At 46.6% G+C, this 24,654-nt stretch overlaps 2 protein-coding genes across 4 annotated transcripts; one reads left to right on the forward strand and one right to left on the reverse strand.

The window, feature by feature from the left end:
- Positions 1-5,910: 5,910 nt before the first annotated feature.
- On the reverse strand, positions 5,911-16,772 carry znf407 (zinc finger protein 407). The gene is made up of 4 exons (XM_060065138.1): positions 16,670-16,772; positions 14,601-15,358; positions 11,872-14,100; positions 5,911-7,194 (listed from the first exon to the last, which is right to left on the reverse strand). Exons 2-4 carry the CDS (start codon positions 15,295-15,297, stop codon positions 7,076-7,078), a joined length of 3,045 nt encoding a protein of 1,014 aa, XP_059921121.1. The 5' UTR covers positions 15,298-15,358; positions 16,670-16,772; the 3' UTR covers positions 5,911-7,075.
- A 2,421-nt stretch (positions 16,773-19,193) lies between these two features.
- tcaim (T cell activation inhibitor, mitochondrial) lies at positions 19,194-24,577 on the forward strand. Of its 3 annotated transcripts, none has more exons than XM_060065154.1 (11): positions 19,194-19,336; positions 19,886-19,978; positions 20,198-20,330; positions 20,420-20,570; positions 20,969-21,224; positions 21,516-21,638; positions 21,821-21,918; positions 22,070-22,161; positions 22,459-22,691; positions 23,070-23,201; positions 23,481-24,577. In XM_060065154.1, exons 2-11 carry the CDS (start codon positions 19,941-19,943, stop codon positions 23,704-23,706), a joined length of 1,482 nt encoding a protein of 493 aa, XP_059921137.1. In that variant the 5' UTR covers positions 19,194-19,336; positions 19,886-19,940; the 3' UTR covers positions 23,707-24,577. The 3 variants fall into 3 exon arrangements, with proteins under 3 accessions (XP_059921137.1, XP_059921138.1, XP_059921139.1); XM_060065155.1 differs by having other exon boundaries at positions 19,230-19,358; XM_060065156.1 differs by lacking the exon at positions 19,194-19,336 and adding an exon at positions 19,409-19,703.
- The last annotated feature ends 77 nt before the right edge of the window (positions 24,578-24,654 follow it).

Below are 24,654 nucleotides of genomic sequence, written 5' to 3' on the forward strand. Positions count from 1 at the left end.
AAAGTGCCAGCGGAGATTAAGAGCGGGCGTGACAGCTTTTCATCGGGCCACGGGTTTGACTGAGGAACCCGACGCCTTGCGAGTCTGCGTGTCTTAGGTAAAGTGTGTGTGTGTGTGTGTGTTCAAACGGGATAGGTGTGTGTGTGTGTTGGGAGTGGGTTTGGGGAGTGTGTGTGTGTGTGTGTGTGGGGGGGGGGGGGGGGGGGGGGGGGGGTATTGCTTCCGAACCCTTAAAAGCCCCTCATGAATATTAAAAAGGCCCTTGGCAGCCGGTTGCTCCGCCACAAGTTTTCAAACCGCCGTAATGTGCCCGTTTGCGCTGAGAAGGGCTCACTCTGGATATCAATTAAATCAAGTCCTGTCAGTCTGATAGCTAGCCCCTCTCAATGGAGGGACAGCCCATTCCCCCCTACACGGGCAGCTCAGCATTGTGTCAACCATCCATCTCTCTTCCTCCCGGGCCCCTACCCGGCACGGCCCCGCCCACTCCTCCACACTTCCTCCAGCTATTTCCATCAGCCCTCCTCCTCGTCCTCCACATACACCTCCTTCCTTCTCTTTCAACCCCCCCCCCCCCCCCACCACTTGCCCCACCCTCCTCGCCATCTACCTTACTGTCCACCCTCTCTTTCTCTCCACTCCTATTTCTCTCCCCTTCTGTCCTTCTCACTCTCTTGCATCTCTCCATCTTCACCTCTCCCTCTCTTTCTCTTTCGCTCGTATGCTCACTCGGCTCCTCTCGCTCTCTCCCTTCTCTGTCTCTCAAGAAGCAGCCAGTAACCGATCGCCACAAATTGCTCTCCCCTCCACCTTTAACTCCTACTAAATCTTCCCTGCCTTTCCACTTTGCTGAGGCGGGATATTTTATTCCTCCATCAAATATGCATCCCATTAATTAAGTTAAATTACTCCTGACTGCCAAATATCTCCTGCCCCGATGGGGTGTCAACACGAGAAATGCACGATTGTGAACCTTGCGATGACACGGAGCCACACTTAAACATGAGTTACAGCCCTCTCGCCAGAGGCCCTGTCCGTGGGCAGATTACCAGACACTCCGGGGGCACTAGAATTAACCACCATTCTCTCTCCGGTCGCCCCCTCCCTGCTTTTTTAATAAGTGCACAATGGATGACACGTGCACTTTTGACAAAGACAGGACTGATATTTTAATTGCACCCCTTTTTTCTCATCTTTGTCTGTCGCACTCTTCTTCTTCTTCTTCTTCTTCTTTTAATTGCTGTTGTTAATCACTCATTAACTTAGACTCTGTGACCCCCCTCTCCCCCCCCCCCAAGCTCCACCAGCTCTTACCATAGTAACATGAGTAGCTCTATAGAGTCCATTTCACAGCTGCACAAAAAGATGTGAGAGCATACAGCCTATGAAGGCTTAGATTAGATAGTTGGATTCTTCAGGATGTCAAAAAAAAAACACACACACTTAGTTTAGGTAGTTGGGTATGAAGACGTTAGCCTGCTCCACATAGAGAGCATGTGCTGTGTTCGCTCCTTCTGTTAAACTACTGGCGCCCGTTTAAAAGTATCAGACCCTGGTGTTTGCTTTCCTTATCTAAATTAGATGGAACACTCTCTACTATCGGGCCCGAGGGCTCAACAATCTTGAGGCCCCTGAAGCTTCGATGACCCCATATCAGACTGCAAAGGAAAACAAAAATGTAATTGGGCCCTAATTGGACCAATAGGCTGTTAAGCCTTCTCTCCCTCCCCTAGTAGATGCGGCCAGTAGAGGCTCACTTGCTCCCCGTCTTTCCCAGTAGATGCCTGGGAGGATGCTCACTCATTTCCTCTAAAGGAAAAAAGTTACAATGTTATTAAATTAATTAATCTTTGGGAAAAACAGGCGCTAAAGTTAAAGTGACTGGGCATACACAGATCTCTCGTCCCTGAAGTGTTTCTTGCATCCTAATTTGAAGTGTAATTAGATGGCAAAATTGTTTTAAAAAACGACTGCATGATATTTGCTGAGCCTCATTGTTTTCTTGATTAACAGAAGGCTATAAAGTCCTACATTGTTTAAAACTCAGGAGTACAACCAGAAAGTATGTCACGAAGTAAGATTGTTATGCCATGAGCCAAGAAACCAAGAAAGTCTCCCCTTCCTTTGTCAGCTTGTGCGCGCGAGTCTAAATCAGCGCAGCGACTGTGTTTCCATTGCAAAAAAACATTAATTTGACCAACATCAGCCCAAGGCTACTAAACACATCCAATCCATTATGCCTCGCATTTATCGTGATATGAGGGGGCAGGGGGTGTGGGGGGGGGGGGGGGGGGGGGGTTGTCTGTGTGGAGGAGGAGGTGGAGGTAACAGGCTGTAAAGCTGTCCCGGTCATAAAGAGTGATCACTACACACAGAGTCAAAAGAGAACTCAAAGCTTCCCAAGTCGTACGTGCTGCGCCGCACTCTGCTGTGATCGGATCGAGTCCCTTACATACTTAACCTTTAAAGACCGGCCTCTTCTGCATTATTCTCCCAATGACCTTTAAGCGTTACTTATTTAATTTCCAATAATGGGCACACTTAATTCAGTAAAAGGCATTAGGGCAAAATGTGTTTATTTTGGTAAAGCCGCACATCAACTGACACTGCTATTCGGTGGCCCATTCCTTCCGATCTGAAAAGCGATACATCTTAATGATTGTAAGAAATGCCAAGGCGCAATCCTAAAGCCTGAAATCAGGATGATTGCAATGACTGGCATTCCCTAAAATTCATTGAAGTTACGCCGAAGAAAGGGCTTTGCTGACATCGCCATTCAATGTTCACACTGTTTACATCTGCTCCGCATCCGTTTTACGGTGCTGAATCCAGATCGCCCGGGACCAAAACATCCCTGCCAGCACATGACAACACACGTTATAAGTCACACGTGAACCCAGTCATCTCCATCATCAACTCCACCCTGAGCCTCCAGAAAGGGTTTCAATGCAAAGGGCCCGAGAAGCGTACGATGGAGGGCTTGTATTGAAAAGATCTCAACCCCCCCCCCCCCCCGTGCACCAACCCCATCCCCTCCAGCGTGCTCGGCACAGCTGAGCACCAGCGGTCTTGTGCCCTTTCCTGCTACGCGTGCGGGGATCTTAGCAAAGTGGCTAATGCACGTGATGATTAAGTGTAACTCAAACACCATGCGTGTGTTGTTCACGGGGGCTGACAGCCAGTCATTTGGTGCATTATATTCTTGCGGTTTTAATTGCACGTCGCAGACGTCCGTCCCCCCCCCCCGACACGTTATGAGGCGATGATGTACAATTATTTCGGGGGGGGGGGGGGGGGGGGGGGGGGAGGAGAGAAGGAGGAGGACTGGGGGGATCAGGGTAGTGACATTATAATCATCTACATAGGGATCCTTCTCCTCATCGGCAACATTAATGTTTAAATGAAAATGAGAGGGAGGGGGGGACCCAAAGAAAAAAAAACATAAAAATAGTTCTTGGCTGATTCCGTTGGGGGGATTATAGAGAATCACGTCAAGGAGAGGGAGCGGGGATGTGCGGAGACAATAGAAGTGTGTGTGTTGGGGGGGGGGGGGGGGGGGAATGTGGCGTTAAGTGACGGCTTTCTCTGGATAAGCAGCCCCGCTAAGATGCTCCTTCCCTCTGTCACAGGCGGGGCCTCGGCAGCCCGGGCACGCGGGCCCCGGGCATTAAGGCACATTACAACGGATGAGCCCCGCAAAAAGGCGGAACTGATGTGCTATTCCGGGAGCAGCCCAGACATCCTGGTAGACAGGCCGGGACACAAAGGGCCTGACATGAGCCAGCCCCATCGCGGCAACACAAAAAAAATCATGCACACACACACACACACACACAGACACGCACACACACACACACACAGACGGAGCATACAAAACGCCCAGCACTGAGAGTGACATTGTGACTATATATACGGAGACAGACACTAAGTCAAGTGAAGTGCAGCAGTGAGACTATCGCGGAGACACTGGGGCGATCTCTCAGAGCAAAGAGGACGCATATGGCCTGCCGGGAAAAACAAACTTTCGGAACTATGCTGAAAGCAACAGTTCTTGAGGACTCACTCCCCTCCTCTCCCCCACCGCCCCCCCCCCTGCTGCTCCCACATTCCTGCAGTGACAGTGGGAACAGCAGCTTATGACCCATAATTATAAAGCTGGTGTCCGCAGGAGGACAATCGGAGTCCGGCCCAGTGTTAATACTTCCAGTGCCTGAGCCCGGGATATTAAACCAATGTCTCAAAGCATTTAGACTGGCGATGCATTATTTAACACCCACAAACAGCGCTGGCCTTCAGTGGCATCTTTGGGGAAAAGGAGGGGGAGCGCCGCCAAGTTGGCTGTTGTGTTGGTGGTGGGGGAGCAGTGGTGGTGGGGGTCGGCGGTGAAGCCAGGTCCTTTCTTGGAGAGATGATGGAGGGTAGGGGAGCATCATTAAATGGCCCCTCGCCCCGCTGTGGTAGCAAAAGAGAAGCCCAACAAGCCGGGGAGCAGAAGACAAGAACCTGCCTCCACACGTGCAGCCGGTATGGCTGCGTGTCACGCAGTCTTTCTTCTGACCAATTAAATATGAGAAATCTGTCCCTTTGCATGCGAGCGACCAATTTGCGTTTTCCCGCTGCTTTTGCACCTCCAGGATTCCGGTAATAACCGAATGAGGACAGCAAGATTACTTAAAAAAGAGCAGGCTGACGTATGAATGCAGATGGAGGAAGAGAGCGAGAGAGATAGAAGGAGAGCGAGACGTAGGGAGAGCGAGAGACACAAGGGAGCAAAAGAGAGAGAGAGGGCGAGAGCGAGAGAGCGAGAGAGAGAGAGAGAGAGAGAGAGAGAGAGAGAGAGCGAGAGAGAGCCAGACATACCTCCTGTGTTTGATTGGCACGGCGGTCAGGGGTTCCAATCTGTTCTGGCCTTGATTTGCATTTCTTAATGAAATGCCACAACAATATGATCTTTAAGGATCAACAACTACCCCGGCGCCTGAGCAGAGGCTGTGGGTGTCCATGGTGGAGTGTGAGTGAGGTGAACAGCTAAGGAGCCGTACGTTCAAACGTCACCTCCATCACTGACTCGCAGAGTCACCACGAAGGGCCTTAAGGTTCAGGAGGAGGAGCACCCATCAAAACAGAGGGAGGGGGAGGGAGGGAGAGAGAGAGAACCAGAGAGCGAGGTAGACAGACAGACAGACAGACAGACAGACGGAAAGAGCAAGATGAATAGAGAACTAAAGACATAGAGAGACAGAAAGAAAGAAAGAGACAAGGGGAAAGATAGGGAGCGAAAAGGAGACAGGGAAGAGATAGAAAAGACAAAGAAAGAGACAAAGCAATATACACGTAGTTTTCTTAAAAACTTAACACAAAACTAACAAAAGCCATGGGGAATGGGGATGGCAGTATACTAGCCTACTCGAATGCCAATGATGGCAATGAATAGACAAGGATAAAAAGTCGATGGGAGCACCGTAGCTTGCCTTGTCAACAACATAATTACTAACAAATTGGAAAATGCCCCGTTTTGTCATTAAAGAATATAGCCAATACAAAAGTGCTGCATGAAACGAGCCTCAGCTTAATTGGAATGACAAATGGTGCTAATAAGAGAATACCCCATCAGAGACAACTGGTTTTTCTTTTTTCTTTTTGCATTTTTTACTTGCCCAGCAAAATATTAAACCACCGTTAGTAACCCCCGGAGAAACCCTAGCTAAATAGCCCTATAATCTTACTTTTCTAGGTCATACAAAGTAAAAAAGAAAAAAACATTAAAAAATTATATTACATTATACCTGAAACATGGCTGCCCATTAGCAAATGCTTTGGATTTAGATTAAGAAAACTATATCATTCCATTTTATAAAAAAAACACCTTAAAGTAGGATTGCACTGTGTGTGTGTGTGTGTGTGTGTGTGTGTGTGTGTGTGTGTGTGTGTGTGTGTGTGTGTGTGTGTGTGTGTGTGTGTGTGTGTGTGTGTGTGTGTGTGTGTGTGTGTGTGTGTGTGTGTGTGTGTGTGTGTGTGTGTGTGTGTGTGTGGCACGCTGGCCTTAATGAGGGTGCCTTCTGGAGTTCTTTGTTTGCTGCTCTTTAGTCACAGGCGGAGTCGACCAGGTGATCAGTCAGGACTGAAAGTGCACACAGGGATGATTTGTCACCGTCGGCTGGCACTGGCAGCACGCGGCTCCTCCATTTCCCCGTGATTTGTGAAACCGGGGACTGTATTTAGTAGCCCCATTTAAAGGTATATTGCACATGCTTGCAAAGCTAGGACCTTGGTCAACACCCAAACTTATTATTGACAGCACTTTGGGAGGAAACGCCTCAAGATGGAGGACTTGTAGAACACAACACCGACAAAAGCCGCCCCCCCAGTTTTTACAAAACCAGTGTAGCACATACCCCCACACACACACACAAATACACAAGTGAATTAATGGATTGTTGAAAATTCAACAGGTTTGCACAAAGCTGGACATTATAATTTACCCCAGAGTCTTCAGTTGAATGCAACCATTTGAACATGGCAGGATAGTGGAGAGGTTTGCTATTGTATTGACGCAAGATTAAATATGGTCTACGTGTAGTTGAACTAGAGCTAGTCCACTATAGGCGAATCAGACTATTGAACAGGCCCCAATCTAACATAAATAAAGTTATACTATGGAATGGACTACTCTGGGCATGAGGCATGATGAAATATTACCTTTTCAGTTTATCTAACCGTTGATGAACTTCCAACTTGACCACAGAAGAAAAAAACCCCTGAACTCCCAGAAAACCCCCTCGCTGGAGTGAATCAAGGATAAGCAGGCCTTGAAGTAGTGAAAGCAAAAGGGATTCCGAAACATGAACAAAGACACACAAATCACACCAGCGCTACCTTTAAACCGGTCAATTAAGGCCTACGGTAACTTTAGGGAGACACTCTTGACTTCTGGGCTAAGAGGTTTACCTCTTCTGAAGAATGAGACTTAACACAAGGACCTTTGTCTGCAAACGGATAGATAACTCCACTTCCCCAGCATCAATTACCACTGCGCGGCCCAGCGCCGCGGGCCCCGTCTCCCGCTCTCTAGGACTCACCCGCACATGTCACACTTGTACTCCCTCATGCCCAGGTGCCTCTTCACGTGGTTCCTGGCGTCCCCCAGCTGGGCGGTGGCAAAGTTGCAGATCTTACATTTGAAGGGTTTGGAGCCTGCGCAGAAAACACAAAAAATAAAACAGGGGGGGGGGAGGGGTCAGAGTTACAGTGGTTTTGAGAAGGACAACACTCAGGGGACGATTATATCATTGATGTTTTACACAGCATTGCAATGGATTTTTCCCTATTTTTTTTAAGCACATCACGGAGGTGACGACGATGAGTTCCTCCCCTGTGTACATAAGGCTTTAAAACACCTCGTTCCTGAAGTCAGGCGCCCTTAGTTTGGTCTCCATGAAAGTTATGTGTCATCTGCCGGGTGCCAGGCTTCCTCCCTCACTCTCTCATCCTCTCCATCTATCTATCTATCCTTGTCACTGTCCTCCGCCTCATCTCTTACCTACTCTTCCTTTGCCTGTGGATGCGTAAATTGGATTGCAAAGGTCAGGCAGTATACGTAAATCAATTCTGCACGCGCTGCCTATACCTTCCCCCCCCCCTCAACACACATACACACACACACACACACACACACACACACACACACACACACAGACACACACAACCAGTTCCATCATTAAAGTGCTAATCACTCTGGCGGGCTTGGCGGGGAGGTTTTCTCCCTAATTATTGTCATTAATAAATCCGGAGGGTGGGGCAGCGTTTGAGAGAGTGCCACAGCCCCTGTCCGCCATCCGTCACTTAAGAGCAGAGCAGGGAGAGGGGGAGGGCTGCCGGGGGCACTTTACCCTCTGTCTCCGGGTGACTGGGACCTCGGTATTAATAGGTGGACCAGCACGGCAGCATGCACCACACAACCGCTTCCAGCAGGGGGCTCTAAAGAGACCATTCGCTGGGTTGTGTTCGCAAGCAATGTCCTCCAAGTGCAGAGACAGAGCAGCATTCAGCTTGTTTACGTGTAAGAAAAAGCGAGAGATTCACTTTTACAACTGTTAGTTGGCAGTTTCCAAAACACTTATATAAAAAAAAAAGGGAACCTGTTGTAGATATCCCCGCACACACACACACGCACGCACGCACGCACGCACACACGCACGCACGCACGCACGCACGCACGCACGCACGCACGCACGCACACACGCACACACGCACACACACACACACACACACACACACACACACACACACACACACACACACACACACACACACACACACACACACACACCAGACACACACACACACCTCCCCAAGTATGATGTACACATATGCATCTTTCGGAGTCAGCAGCCCTGCTATCTCCCAGCAAACATCCCCGGACGCCATGATATTAATTCCAGGGGCAGCCGCTGATTTGATTAAGCACTTTGTGTAGATTACTAATTCGTTCATACACGGTTCACTTGCTGTGAGCTGGAAATACGACACATTGAATTTGGAGTCAGTAACTAAGATTGAAAGGCCAGCCTGTGCTAACAAGGCCCATAAACAGGCAGTGGGTCGGGGGGGGGGGGGGGGACCAGCAAGAGCAAATAAGAAATGTCTTGATTACAAATGTCCCTGTGTTATGTTATGCCTCAACCAACACAAACAAGCTTTCGAACAAAAAGCACACATGGGCAAGGATGAACCTAAAGTCTACGTAAAGAGACACAATGATAAAACACCATCATCCACACAGACAGGGAGGCGGGCGAACCCCAAAACAAAAAGGCACTCCTGTTTCTGAACGTGCACCTGCCGGGCAAACAAACAAGCAGACAAAATGCAAACAAACGTCCTCCTACTTAGAAACATGACGAAGTAAAACAAAACACAATGGAGGACCGACGGGAGCCGAGAGGGGCGAGCTGCATCGCCCAGATGGCGCCTGGGCTGAGTGCAAGACGCGGGCGGAGAGGGAGAAAGGGGGGGGGGGGGGGGGGGGGGGAGAGAGACGTTACATCGCTCAGTTCACACATCGTATCACATTAATACTCCACCACTCCACTTAAACAGCCTCCGTGAAACCGAAATTGACCATCAATGCGGTGTCATGTTAAATTAATATTGCCATCCACACAGGGGCGATGTGGGCCCTCTCTCACAGCCTGCTTGAGACGGTGTGGGGATGACTAATTCATTTCCTGAGAGCAGGGAAGCGCTCCTGCAATGTTTCAATCCACTTCGGTGCACCTCCTCCTCCTCCTCCTCCTCCTCCTCCTCCTCCTCCTCTTCCCCCCCGGCTCCCCCAAAGCCCACCTTCCCCCTGCTGATGTCAAAAAGCCCTGCACAGAGACGACATTGCTCCATTTGTGGCATATCGGCTTTCAAGTGTTATACAGATAAAGTGCTTAACACGGACGATATCATTGAGAGTGCATATGCATACGCACATTAGCGGGCAGACCTAAGACGGGATGTGTTCCATTATTCCTAGCGCCGTCATGCGGCGTGGTATACTTTTAAGCCAGGCCGCGTTGACACTAACATACGTGAACATCTCGCTTATTCCTGTAACACCCATGGCCTCCCTCACGTGATTGTGCACACACGCCGAGTGTGTGTGTGTGCGCGTGCCAATTAATCTTCAACTCCCCGAGCTCAGCCTGAGGTCAGACAGCGTGCTCCGGTGAAAAAGTGACCAATTTACCTCAAAATGCAAAGTCCAGCAGCGCTCTCATTGGTAAAATGTGTGTAGGCCTGCGTTGTGGGGATGGGCGGGGGGTGGTCCCTAAAAGGGACAAAGTGACAAATCTGTGTGCAGCCTCCCACTACCATCCCCTGATTTCCCTGATTAATCAAGGAAATGGGACGTAGGTCTTAATTAAAAGGAGCTGGACTGGCTCCCGGCTCGCAGGCCCCTGCAGTCTTGCTCTGCGGCCCCACAAACAGCCCCGCTGGATAAATAGCTTGTTACGTTCAGAAATTGAGAATTATTCAACATAATGAGACAACTTAGCAACAATAATAACTGGCACATGTTGTCAAAATGAAGTGCCATCGTCTTGGCACACTACATGCCGGGGCAAATGGAAGGGAGAGCGGAATATACGCACACACAACAACATAACTCACTTCCATAAAACAGAAAGTGAAACTCAAAAACAGGACATAATTCAGTGTAAAAACCAGGATGTGTCCTTGACTTTGCTTTAAATCCATCTGTTTTTAGGTCCTGTGTCAACGCTTTCATTTTCTTAAGTAGCAGTGGCTCCCGGGTGTGCTAAAACTCCAGGAATAATGGCTCAGAGTAAGAGGCGTGACGACACACAGACGGGGCGCTCTAAATAGAGATAAGGAATGTCATATAAATCATAAAGATTCAAGCCTATTAAGAGAGATAAAAGTTATGCTCTTTTTTGCTTCGGCGCCTCTTCTAAGGACTTGACCATGCTATGGCTGTGAGGGCTAGACAAGAGGAATTGCCAGAGGTGAACAAAAAGGAGACCTAATGATTATGATTACTTTGAGTACCCACGCTTTTCTTTGCTGTGCTCATTTTCATTAGCGTATCTTGTTACTTCATACGGGAAAGTAACGATCTAAGTGAATGTATTGGTTGTCCTTTTTTTTTCCCCAATTGCAGTTCACTTTAGGTCTGAACCACTTTGAAATGTAAGCCCAAGTGTTCATTTATTTTGGGAAACATGAATGCACATCATGAAAACAGCCTATTCAAATGCACTATGCAATCCACTGGGCAATAACAATGGAGATGAGGCAGTGTTTCACAGCACTGTGACTCCTGTACCAATGGCCGCTGGTCGACTCTGGACCTCAGACCCTTTTTCAATTAGCCTTCCCATCACATTTAGACTCATATCAGCAGGCTAGCAGGGGGTAATTTCACAAGCCTGTAGACGCAGAGCATGCAGAGCCGCAGACTTACAAATTAAGGTCCCATTAAAGTTTGAGCTGAAAAGCGGAAGGAGCTGAAGGGAGGTAGGGAAGGGCATTTATTGATGGCGCCCTCACATTTGCTTCCTGCATTAAGTTGATTTTAAAAGCAATTAATACACACGGTCAGGGAAGAGTAATGGAGCTCCCTCTCGTCCTAACTCACTGGACATTCCCAGGCCTCAGCCCTGGCCAGCACTGCCCTGCTTTGCATTATAAATGACAAGATAAATCTTAATGGATAGGGGATAATCAGATAGCCATGAAGGCTGACACACACACGCTTGACTTCACATACGAGCATGCACACGTACGTATAGACGCGTATGGACGTACAGACACAAGGGAAATTAAGGGCTTTGAATACGTCTGCATTGATTATTTTAAATTATTAGCCCAGCCTCCCTCGGACCTGCAATGCTTTTAGCCTAAGCTTTAACACATTTACAGAGACTTATTGACTCTAATTACAACTGAGTCTCGGTAATGGACACATCAATTATGAGTCTCCCATGTCTTTGAACAGGCGTTGCATAGGGAATCCTAATCTGCGGTCCATTAGAGTCTCTCTTGCTAGTCTGCAGCTCAATCAGTCTTTACCTTCACCTCTACCGAAACAGCCATTACCTGACTGGACTAGATAGGGGCCTAAACATTAGCCTGCACTGCCACGAATGTAGCCACCTTCTATCCACTTGATCACAAAAAGGCCTAACGGCCAAAAACACTAGTCTAACCTGTGCAAGTTCTCAGTGTGATGGTATATATGGCCGTTGTTGGGACAATGACAAACAATGGAGAGCGAGGGAGAGATAGCAAGATCAAGAGAGAGAAAGAGAGAAAGAGTGAAAGGAGCGAGAGAGACAAAGGGATATGGACCGTGGTACATACCGGTATGCGTGCGCACGTGGGCTAGGAAGGCCATGGAGTTGCTGCTCTTGCACACCTTGCCACAGAACTTGCACACGCTGCCCTGGTTCTCCTCGCGCTCGCGGTTGATCTGCTCCGTGTCCTCCAGCACGTACTTGTTGACCTCGCGCAGGAGCTCCTCGTGCTTCTCCTTGATGTGCACGAACAGGTCCTGCTCCGTCTCGAAGCGCTCCGTGCACTTGACACACTTGAAGGAGGCCCCGCCCTCGGGCAGCTCCTCCACGCTGTTCTGCTCATTGCGCAGGTGGGCGGCGCTGGTCAGGTGCTGGTGCAGGTTGCTCTCCGTGTAGAAGGACTTGCCGCACACCATGCAGTGGAAGTGCTTCTCCTTGGTGGGGTGCTTCATGGAGATGTGCACGTTGAGGCCGCTGAGGCCGTCCGCCATGAAGCCGCAGTCGTCGCAGCGGATGCGCGCGCCCCGGCCTTCGCATTTCACCCGGAGCCGCGGCCGGATCTTCTTGACGTGCGGGCTGGTCCGGACGGTGGGCAGGGTCGGGAGCGCCAAAGACACCCGGGTCGGACCGACGCCCGTGGCGGCCTCTCCCTCCGGAGCCGTGCCCTCTTCCTGGGCCTTCTCTCGCTCCATTAGTGCCTTGATGGAGAAGATGCAGGCGTCGAACGGTGGCGCCTTGGACATCTGCGTGTCTGGGACGGGCTCGTCTACTTCAGCGTCTGCCATCTCCTCGCCGCAGTCGATGAGGGCGGTCTCCATGTCCTCTCCTTCCTCCGGGGGGTTCCCCTCTTTGGGTGGATGAGTGATATGTGGCAGCTCTGCAGGAGTCTCCTTGGAGACAGAAGTTATTGTCTGGTCGCCTGGCAAAGATTCGTCACCAGACGGTTCATTCTGGTTCAGTTGGGTTTGGGTTTGGGGCTCATCCACTGCCATTTGGGGCTCACCTTCCACCTCCATAGAATTTTCATCAGGCTTTTCTGCGGCCGTTCCTGGACAAACAGGATCAACAGAGGTGTCTGCATCTGCTTCGCCATCTTGCACCATTTCCTCTTCCTGTGGAAGCTGAAGTGTGATTTGATCAGGACTCTTCTGAGTCTCCTGGTATTTCTGGCTCTTCTGCTTATGTTTGTCCGTGGTGGAGTGGCGAGACATCTCCCTGCTTGTTACCGCATAATAGCTGCATGCTAGACAGACAAACTCAAAGTCCTTGGTGTGCTTCCTCTTTACATGGCTATGGAGGGAAGGGATCGAATGGGCAACAAAATCACAATGGCTGCAGGCGTTAACAGAGTCATATTTACTCTTCTTCTCGCTGGTGTCCGAGTGTTCATGGTCTTCTTTTTCGTTTTCGTCAGAGCAAGCACTGTCTGGTGCAGGCTCTCCATCTGAATCCTGAGAACTCTCTCGGGCTATCTGATAGGAGACCTCTATGGGATCCTGCTCCTGTTTCTTCCCTGCAGACTCCAGCACACGACGAACATGTTTTTTGGTAATACAGTGGCGGTCCATGTCTCCTTTCGTTACGCAGCTGTAGTTGCAGAGCGTGCAATTGTAGCCATACTCCTTGCTATGTTTGCGGCGTACATGTACATTCAGGTTGGTAGCATTGGACACGACTAGACCGCAGTACCCGCATGTGGTGGTGGACGTCTGCTTGGGCCTGCCCCTTTTCTTCTTCGCTGGTTGCGGCTCATCCAGTTTCTCCCCCTCGGCCAGCTCCACTCTAGCAGCCTCCACTGCCTCCTCAGCCTGCCGGTGGCCTTCGGACAGCGGGAGCCGCCCTCCATCGCTCCCCTTAGGCCCCTCATTAACCAGGGCACCGTCCCCAGTGCTGTCTCGGGTCACCTTCTCGACACAGTCTTCAAAGGTGGCGCTGGCCTTGCCGGCATCCCCTTCCTGGTGCTGCTTGTGGCCCTCGGAGGAGAGGTGGGCAGTCATCCACTCGGCAGAGGCCGTGAAATAGTGGCACAGTTTGCAGCGGAACCATTCCGTACTGGGGTGCTTGACTCGGGAGTGGCTCTCCAGCAAGGCAGGGGTGCTGACCCTGAACTCGCAGCTGCCGCACTTCAACTGGAACCTGCTAAGCATGCGCTTGGGCGCAGAACTCGCCGGCACGTCTGCCAGGTCGCCGGCCACAGGCTCCGTTGCTGCTGTTGCTGCCACCTCGTCCTCTTCCTCCTCTTCATCTTCCTCTTCCTCCTCCTCCCCCTCCTCTTCCACGTTCTCCTCCGCATCGACTGAAAAGAAGAGCAGTCCGTTCATTATTCTATTTTCACTCATGATGTATTGAAAAACATGTATTGTATTGTAATAAATAATAAATTAACTTAACTACATTTATGTATTAATACTGCTTGTTTGATTCTTGCTAGCAACATAAGCACAAAAAGTGCTGTGCATATTAAGAGGGAGGGGAGAAATGTGGAAAGACATATCGAATTCCAAGCTTTATTCTGTATTTATTCAGACACTAAGGAAAACAACTCTATAGCTTACTGATGAGGAGTGCCTTGTATACCTTTGAGACAGTGTTTATCTTGGCCATTAGAACCACGACAACACTGTTAAATTGTTTTTGTTTTATTAGTATATCTGCAATAATGTGCAATTCGCTGAATGCATTGGATTATTCCATTTGCTTGATGAGTATCTTCTTTCTGCTGTTTAGCTTTGAGAAGACAGTATCCATCAAATAATGTTATGTTGAGTGTTGCGTCTGTAGCCCATGCATACTTACATGTGTACGGCGTGTCTTTGGCATGTGTTCTCTTAACATGCACCTCAAGGAGAGATTTATCCCAGAACTCTTGCCCACAATAGTTGCAAGAGTGAATGACTTTGGGTTTTGGGGTCCTCTTGCTCAGTCTGCGCTCCTTCGTGAGGCTCTCGGGGTCCTCAGTGGCTGGCTGTATGGCCACTACCTTCTCTGTCTTAACAGAGCCCCTTGCATATATCCCATGGTCTTTGGCTACAGACTTTAATTCATCAGCTGAGTTTGGGTCTGATTCCTGGGTTTGGTCGGACTCTTTAGAGTTTTCTTCCTCCTGAGCAGACTCCTTGGGAACTGTAGCTGTAGCCGTTTGTGAAGCAGCCTCGCCATCTTGGTCCGACTTGGTTCGCCTTCTGGCTCTCTTCCCATGTTTCCTTGTTGAGTGGATCTTTAAGGCTCTTGGGCATTTGGCTAGGAAGCCACAGATTGAACAGAGGTCATTACCTTGTGAGGAAGGTTGGTCTGGCTTCACCTTGTCTGCCGACTTTTCCTCATCCACCTCCTCCTCCTCCTCCACTTCATCAGTCCCCGCAACTACGGTGGCCAAGGGTTTTTCGCTTAACTTTATCCCCCCATCGTTGGCTGTATGACACTTCCCTCCGGACTCATCTTGATCATGCTGTTCCTTAGAAACCGCTTTGTCCGACGTCAATAAGACATCCATGTCATGGCTTGCCGGAATATAGAGCGAGCACAGTTTGTTTTCCTCGATGATTTGACAATACCTGGAATAAAGAAAATAATAACCTTAATAGAGAAAACATTCCCTTTATTGACATCATGTGGGCCAAAGATATAAATAAATATGGATAAATATCACAATGTTTGTTTACCATTAAACCGAAGGCCCAAAAAATGGTACCTGTCTCCATCTAGTGTTTCGGAGAGACAACTGTTCACCCTCGGCGACTATGCACTAATAATTGATGCAGCTTGTAGTTTGTATTGTGGAAAACAGTTTTAGTGTCGGGCTCTAAAAAATGTGTTTGAACAACCATGTTTTTTCTCTCACAGGTTTGTATGTTAGTTATTTTGTATCCATGCATGTTTATGCTGGTTTCCTTGCATGCATGTGTAATCCACCTTGTTTCCCTCAAATGTAAATCTATTAATATATTATATAAATTACAATAATATGTGTTTTAAGAATACATTTCCAATAATTTAGTTGTGTCCTGGCTCACTGGGTTGGACAGTTGAGATTAATTTAATTATATTGAATCATCTTGCGATATTGTGTTTCCTCACTTTGTAAAAGACATAATTTCATAATTGATGTGCTTGTGCACTTACTGATCCCTGCCACAGCATGACCAGTGTAAAGACCTCCATGTCACAGTTTCTTATTAATATACAGACGATATGGACATCATTTATGTAAAGTGTGGGTGCTGTGGGGTTGGAGGGTGTTATTTTTTAATAGATCATATGGACGTTATAAGTAAGATGTGGGGTGGGAGGTATCCGGTGGATGTATAATAAGAACCAAACTCTGCCGCCAACAGATCTCGAACTACATTCATATAGTAGTAAACGTTAGCTTTGCAGCCACCTAGCTAAACCCTTTTCAAATCTGTCTATCAGCTGTTTCTATTTGTCATAATGTGGCATCTCGTGTCAATTGCAGCTATGCTCCCTCATTATACCGATATCGACAAAACAATGCAATGCGTTTTAAATAGGAATGACACACTTCTAGCGCAGAAGTTCTAGCGCTTGTTACTCGCAAACATCTAGCTGCTAGCTAGCAGCATGTTGTTGCCTTTGGTTTTGAGTGACACAAGCAACGTCCAGTTAAATAACGAACTCGGTTACATTGTCCAATCACAACACGTCTAAGGCGGGTCATACGAGCGCCTAGGCTTGGAAAACGACGGCAGCACAGAGGCCCAAAAAGGAGGCTAACATCGACCTTTGAAACAATGTCTAAAATTTACTAAAACAGCATTTATAAAGTAACCATCAAATCGACGATATTCCTAGTACAATTCTGTGACGCGTAGTATTGCAATACATATGCAATAAAATGTACATACCGCTTAATACGCCAACAATTCCAGTGTCCGCGTTTTTGCTGCTAGTCACAAATGGCGTACCGTAGCGTGGCCTGCGCGTCACCAGAGGGCGGCCCTAGACGGGCTTCAGATTTACCTCTTCTCAGCTGATCCTCTCGTCCTTCTATTTTTTATATCAAGACGGGTGGGCCGCTTGCTCTATATTTTTTTTAATGATGGCAGGAGGAATACCATAAAGAATTCTAAACGATGCTGTGTCTCTAAAAGGCCATTGTATGTAATGTATTTCAATGCGAAGCAATTGTAGTTGCAATATAATGTTACTGATATTATTACAGCAGGTAGCTAGCACCCATAACCATCTATGTTTAAAGAATATTGTGTACTGATCTTTAATCTAAAATAGATATCATTATTTGTGTTCTCTCCTTGCCAGCGAGGCACCAAGACATTTATGTGTAATGACTCGAATGACCAGCCCATGATTAATTGCCTTGCATTTTACATCAAATGTTCTCTTTTCCACAGAGTAAAGATTGATTAATGGATATTCTTAATTGATTAAGTAGTCTGACAGGTCAGATGGTGATCAATTATAGCCACACAACGAGTACACTTTTTTTTTTTGCTGCAATAAAGTCTACTTCATCAAAGTCATAATTAAAGCATATGACAAAGATGGTTGGAAATATAGGTCCTCATCTGCATTTTCTCAGTTGGCTTCATTAGTAATTTGTTTTCTGAATGCTGTCTTTAAATTTAGAAAGAGATCACAAACCTCTCGTAACCATCTCTAGAATTGTCTCTGTGGTCATTCTAAAGCCACCCACTTTACACAGCCTCTTAGGTGCTAAGTAATGGTTAATCATGTGTACGTAGATGTCATAGTGTATTCATTCAATTTATTGTTGCAGCCGGCATATAGAGCACGTTGAAAGGCACAGACGATTAACACAGAATACAAGAATATAGTAGAATACAGCCCCAAGTACAGGTGCGATCACAGCTTAAGTTTTGGGAAAGTGTAGTAATGGCATCTTGTTGAATTTTAAGGAACAAAGCAAGCACCTTGTGCATGTTAAAACTATAATATGGACCCCAGCCTGCATGGTAATAGCAGATCATCCTTCAAATTAATGCATTCGATTGCATTCATAAGTATAGCGTTGCCTAATTAAAGATAACCCATTATTCATGGTTACTATTGTTTTTCTTTCTGGTGAGTTGTCAAGATTCCCAAGTGTGAAAAACAATGTCCATAGTGACTCTGATACAACTGGCTAAATATTTGCGTGGACATTCATCATCTTGCCTCCTGTATTAATCTAAGTCTGCATATCCTTGTCAACTAAATAAAAAACACATTACAAATATTGCAATGTGATACGCATATTCAGTCACCCATCACCCAGTGCTCTCTCCTTTACTTTTCTCCCTCTACACCAACAACTGCACCTCCAGCCACCCCTCTGTCAAACTCATAAAATTTGCGGATGACACCACCCTCATTGGATTCATCTCAAATGGGGATGAGGCCGCCTACAGAAATGAAGTGGACAGCCTGGCTTTCTGGTGCAGCCAGAACCACCTGGAGCTGAACGCTTTAAAAACTGTAGAGATGGTAGCAGATTTCAGGAGGAGCCCAGCCCCAACCATCCCCCTCATCATGTGTGACTCCCCAGTTAACATGGTGGAGTCTTTCAGATTCCTGGGAACAGTCATGGCACAAGACCTAAGGTGGGCGGAGAACATCACCTCCAAAATCAAGAAGGCCCAGCAGAGGATGTTCTTCCTTCGACAGCTAAAGAGATTCAACATGCCGAAGAAAGTGATGGTGGAATTCTACACAGCCATCATCGAATCCATCCTCACCTCTTCAATAACCATCTGGTTCGCTGCCTCTACTGCAAAGGATAAAAGCCGACTGCAGCGGATCATTCGGTCAGCCGAGAAGGTAATCGGCTGCGACCTGCCGTCTCTTCTAGACCTGTTTCACTTAAGGACCACCAAGAGAGCCGGGAAGATCATCGCTGATCCTTCTCATCCCGGTCACCACCTATTTCTGTGTCTCCCATCCGGCAGAAGGTTCCGGGCTATTAAGACCAAAACCTCTCGCCACTTGAACAGTTTTTTCCCCACGGCAGTTGGGCTCACAAACAAGCCCCCTGCATCACAATGACTCTGGGTTTACGTACTCAAACTAACTTGCCCTTCTATGCCCAATTATTTATTATTATCTTAAAAAACATTTGTCCTTTGTTCTTGTTTATGCTTTTTTGTTGTTATGTTATGTCTCATGTCTTATGCACCAACCACACCAAGTCAATTTCCTGTATGTGTGAATATACTTGGCCATTAAAAGAATTCTGATTCTGATTATTTTCGATTAATTGCAGGGTTTATATAAATACAAATTCTCCCACAGGCTCCTCTTTCAGGAAGAACAAGAGAGGCAAGGATTATGGATTATGCCAACAATCAAGCGCTGTAGTCTGGCAATATATGATATGGTTAGTTACTTATGCTAAACAGGTAGGCCTACTATGTAGTATTAGGCATACTGCAATTTGACTATGTAGTACAAAGTATGAGCCGCTAGATGTCAGCAAGGTTGCATTTCCAAACCAGTAATCTGTAAACAGTGTGGATACAAAATCAAGGAAACACAATCAAGTGATTACAGAGAAGGTAAACAACAATAATCATTGAGGTTTGTATTTGGATTATAACACCTAATAACCGCTTGGTAACCTCCCCTTTATATGTAGATAACTCTGACTAAACGGCTTATTCATTCAGACCTATATGAGCATAGCTAGTTAGCCATGTCAAGGTTTCCTTGTTGTGATTTAGCTTCAAGGTTAACATGGCTTAACGTTAGTTCAACACTAGCCTCACTGGTAACCATGCATACAAGACATAATGTGGGAGACTAACCATTACGTAATCTCCTTATACATGCGTGACAACTTTCCACTGGTTTTCCTAGCGTGTACGACTGTTGTCATGTTTCTGAGACGGAGTTAAACGTGGATGTAAGGTTACATATAAAACAGTAAGCCAGGAAAACATAAACCGTTATGTTTGTTAAAACATGACATTTACCTATTAACAACATTTTATAGGCTTTCGTTTTTAAAGTGACCAAAATAAACGTCACAAAATAGGGACGTCTGATTGAATTGAAGCTATCTCCTCAAAAGACCAACCCCGTATTTGACTTCTCTTTCGTGACAGGAGAACAACTGATGCGACTGCTGTGGAGATGTTGAATGGCTAAACTGCGCAAGCCATGTCCCTAAGCTCCCTGCTGCGCTGTACTTCAATAAGGTCGTATATAACAGTTTTGTGATCACTGCGGTTTGCCATAGAGATTGTATCCTATGTTGAAGGTTTATCCACAGCAGGAATATGATAAGATGTACTTTACTAATCCCAGATGGGAAATTTGGGAAGACAGTCTACCTATACCCTTTCAGTCATAACAATAAGAAAACGTTCTCATCAAGACTCATCATCTGTGTCTCTTTCTTTATCTTCTATTTTCAGATTTGAGAGCAAGCTCATTGCCACACACTTTGTGCTGCAGAGAGCCTTGTCTGGAGCTGATGCAATCAACGCCCTAAGACCATTTTACTTTGCAGTCCATCCCGACTTCTTTGGCCAGTACCCCAGGGAGCGGGTGAGTTAACAACCTATGCCGGCAATAAAAAGCAGAACCAAGTGTTGGGAAAGTCGTTAATCTCAAAATGCAATTTGTCCGTTTAACAGGAAGTAAATGAAAATTCGTTGAAGAGGTTGAATGGCTATTTGGAGAACCTTCAGAAGCCTGGGAGAAAATCATCCCCGCCAACAAAGCTCACCTTCTACGTTAGGGGAACACAAGATAACGGTGACAATCAGCAAGACATTCTCCCCCCTGGTATGTTGGCATATGCTAAGATTTAAGAGCTTTTTTTGTAGAAGTTGTTAGAAATGGCATATCCATCTGTCAGGTGTAATTACTCGGAATTGGGCTTGGAATGTCATGATTTATTGGTAGTATAGGAATTTTGGTCTTTGTCTCGGTATGAGACCATTTCGATTTTTGGTATTCATCCCTGATTGGTTCAGGCAATCCATCTTGCCTGTCAATCACGGCAGAGGACAAAGGGAGGGAGGTAAAAGAGGAGGTTGGGACACTTTTTTGGGTTGTTTAATTTCAAAGTGTGACTCTCTTCCTCTTCCGCTCCTCACAACGATCAAATCGTATCCACAGCAGCAAGAAGCCAAAGTAATGCCTCATCAGTTTTGTGTCTAAGCTCCAGGTCTTTGTCCTAGGATTCCGCACAGTGAGCTTCACCCTGCAAACCAAGGATGTGTTGAGCACAGTGACTGACATCCTCAAGTCATGCAGTCTGCCCGTGGAGCACATGAAGGGGATCAAAGCCAGCACGGAGAAGCCAAAGGGACCACCAAAGGCTGGGACACCGTTCGACAGACCGATCAAGTGGGACAAGACCTACTACACATTCACTGGCTACAGGGACCCTGAGCAGGAGCTGGAGCAGGCCAAGCGAGTGGAGCCTACACTCAGGTAAGTTGCATTGCCATCCATGTCACTATGTCGAGTACATGGGACATCTGTTTGTCCTTGAACTGCTCAATTATATCTCTGTGATTCTCCAATTTGTTGCTCTACAGGCGGCGTTGTAATAGGCTAGTGAAAATATATTAAACATGAGATTCTTTGCTTTTGAGTTTGCAACCACAGCGCAATCAATTTTGTGTAATGGTTATTCAGATCCTATAAAATATGCCTTTTATTTGTTGTGGGCCTGCTATTTAGTTTCTGAACAAGTACTGTGATCTTCCTCTGCTTTTCCAGCTTGTGGTTGAGTAAAAATGAGCCAAAAGCAACCAAGAAGCACATTGCAAGTCTACCTCGAAGGAATGAGCTCAACAGGCTGAAGACAGAACTGTGCCACAAGTTTTCCCTGGCTGACATTCGGTAATTATTGTTTTGTGGACTTAGAATTCACCCCTTACCTAATTTTTCCCTCTTTTCGTCATTGTGCATGAGCATGAAATGCTAGACATTTGAAACATAAAAGGGAAGACATTACATTAAATACTGAGTTATATATTGAAATACTGTGGAAGAAAGACGACAACTGCACTCCTATTCTGTAGGTGGCAGCGCAGCTGGGGAATCACCCACAGATGCTGTCAGCTCCAGAGTCTCAGTCGTCTGTCTCTGCAGAACCCTGAAGCCTTGCACTGCCTGCAGGGTACAAAATGACCCTAGAACCTCCCTTTGGAGTGAAGGCGTTTCACGAATCAAGCATCCGGCACCAGCAGCATGAAATGGGTGCCTTTGGTTCACTTAGATAAATTAGCTCACAGCGATGTGATCTTTCTCATTCCAAATTCTCTTTACAGGACATACCATTGTATTCACTGACCAATCGGGAATGAACGCTTCAGGACACGTCATGCTGGGATCGATGGACGTCCACCAGCAGTGGATCAAAGTAACGTGTAATATAGAGTAACCGACCAAAAACCAGCGTTAGACCACAGAGGCTATATAATTAATTGCTATTTTACAAAAACAAACTGTAATACAATGAAAAAAAAGAAAAGGACATGCATCATTCTTTGAATTTATTAACGTCATCATGTAAAAATGCATTCATAGAAAAAAACGATTCTTATTGGAATTAATTGCACGGCCTTAACAACACATTTTCTTAATATTTGACCCAATATATTTCTGGGCGTTGGGGTGTCTAGTGTGTCCATCCACCTGTCTCGGTGTGCCTCCACAGCTCATGGAGAGGGTGGTCAGCTACCGCAGCCTGCAGCAGCACTCCGAGGAGCTGAAGGAGAGGATCAGCCTGCTGCTGGGGGGCTCCCAGATCATCCACGTGGAGAGGCTGGGGCCAGTGCAGCCCATCCACACGCACTACCAGGCCCTCAGCACCTTCCACAAGAGCCTCGTGTCCCACCGCCTCCGCCTGCACCCCCGCAGCCTCCAGGGCCTCAGCATGACGCTGGAGAAGTATGCTTTACACATGGACTAATCCAATAAACATGGACTATTCCATGTAAACGTGGACTATTCCATATACCGTAATCATGGGCTATTCCAATAAACATGGACCATTTAATGTAAACATGTACTATACCAAATGTCCCACCAAAGTTCTTTGGTCTGATACATATCCTTGGACATTTTCCGACTGATTCTTTTGCAGCACTGCTGTGTTGTACTCCTGCCTTGTATTGCACTTGTTTATTGAATATTTATAAACTGTTTAATATACTGCCTAGTACCTCATTTTATTTATGCCCTATTGCACTTCAGATTAGATCCTAAACTCATCTGCATTGTGCCGTCTAGTACTAATTTAGTTTTGTACTCATTGAATGATTGCAGTGACCGGTGCACACCTAGTCTCCATGAGATGGGCCACTTCATCCTCCCCACAAACTGTGACCCTCCAAAGCTGCAGGTCTTCCTGCAGAGACACGCGCCGGAGGCACGAGAGCGCATCCAACGCAAGATGCAGTGAGCACAAAGCATATGTTCTCTGTCCATCAGTTACAATGATCACCTTCTGATTGTGAAAGTCAAGAGGTGTAAAGTGTATTTGGTTGTCGTGAATCCTGATTGTCTCGGTCTTGTCCACACGCTGGTTCTCACCTCATCCCCATCTGTGTTTCTGTCCGTTGATGTCTGTGTGTGTGCGTCTGTTGATGTTCGCCTGTCTGTTGTGTGTTTGTCTGTTGATGTGTTTCTTTCTGTCTGTCGGTCTATGGTTCCGTCTGTCGGTTCGTGTGCGGCCAGGCTACAAAGGGAGGAGGACGCGGCTGTTCGAGAGTGTCTCCAGGGCCTGTCCCTGGGGGGCCTCTCCAAGGACCCCAGCGTGAGCTCCAGCCAGATGCTCACCTGCTGCCGACGGCTTCTGGAGCAGCGGCTGCCCCTGACGCAGGGGCTGGTGGTCTGCGTCTCGCACTTCTACTCTGTCATGCAGGACGGAGACCTGTGCATCCCCTGGGATTGGAAGGGTTGACACGAGGCAGACAGAAGGAAGACACACACACACACCTAAAGACCTGCAGACACACCCTCCGTGTCTTTGTATTTTCTTGTTTATTTTCCACACTGGAAAAATGTGATGAATTGTACTATTCAAACATATTTATAGATAGTGATTCCAATACTGTTTGGTCTAAAGGAGTTCAAACTGGGGATTAGTATATGATGGGCTTGTCCGAGGAGTGGTGCTCCAAGACTTCCTTGTAAAAGTTTCGAAAGTATTTTTATTATTGAGCTTAGTCAGCTATGTATGCTGCCAGCAAAATTCAATATTATAAATACCCATGGAACATTGAAAAGATTTAAATATGATCAAAGAAAGGCATTGATATATTTTCATGTAATGTCAGGAAATTGTTGAACCGCAACATAATTACTCTAATAAATAATCTTGTTAGAAATCGTGTGTGCTAAAATCACAGCATACCAAAAAGGTAAAATGCAAGTTTAGTTATCAGTATTTGAAATGACTCAAGGGAGCACATTCATTTTGGAAAGCAGTTACACAATTTAATATTTCTAACACTAAGCATTCTTAATAAACTTAATGTGCGGTTCTACAATTACTTTTGAATTGGGGGTGTTGCTAGAATTATTTCATCTTACTTGTACCGGATACTGGAAAAGGTAGTTTGCTTTTGGAAATGAAAACAGAAATACCCTTAATGATAGACAAGCTGTCTTGTTACTTTTGGCTTGGAAAATCTGCTCCTCAAGCCATAGCCAGTCCATTTTGTTTATTCTGAGCACTAAAATGATTTTATACACGTTTTAATGAGCAAAAAAAAAAAAACTCCAAACAGAAAAAATCAAACATTATGTAGAAGGGTGTTTCAGTTAAACTTCTGCATTGACTTCAGGTAAATGTAACTAAATGTAACATTTAGATTCAGCAAAACGAGCCGGATGATCAAATTACACC

Source organism: Gadus macrocephalus, chromosome 11 (genome assembly GCF_031168955.1).
Source record: "Gadus macrocephalus chromosome 11, ASM3116895v1".
Classification (NCBI taxonomy): Eukaryota; Metazoa; Chordata; class Actinopteri; order Gadiformes; family Gadidae; genus Gadus; species Gadus macrocephalus.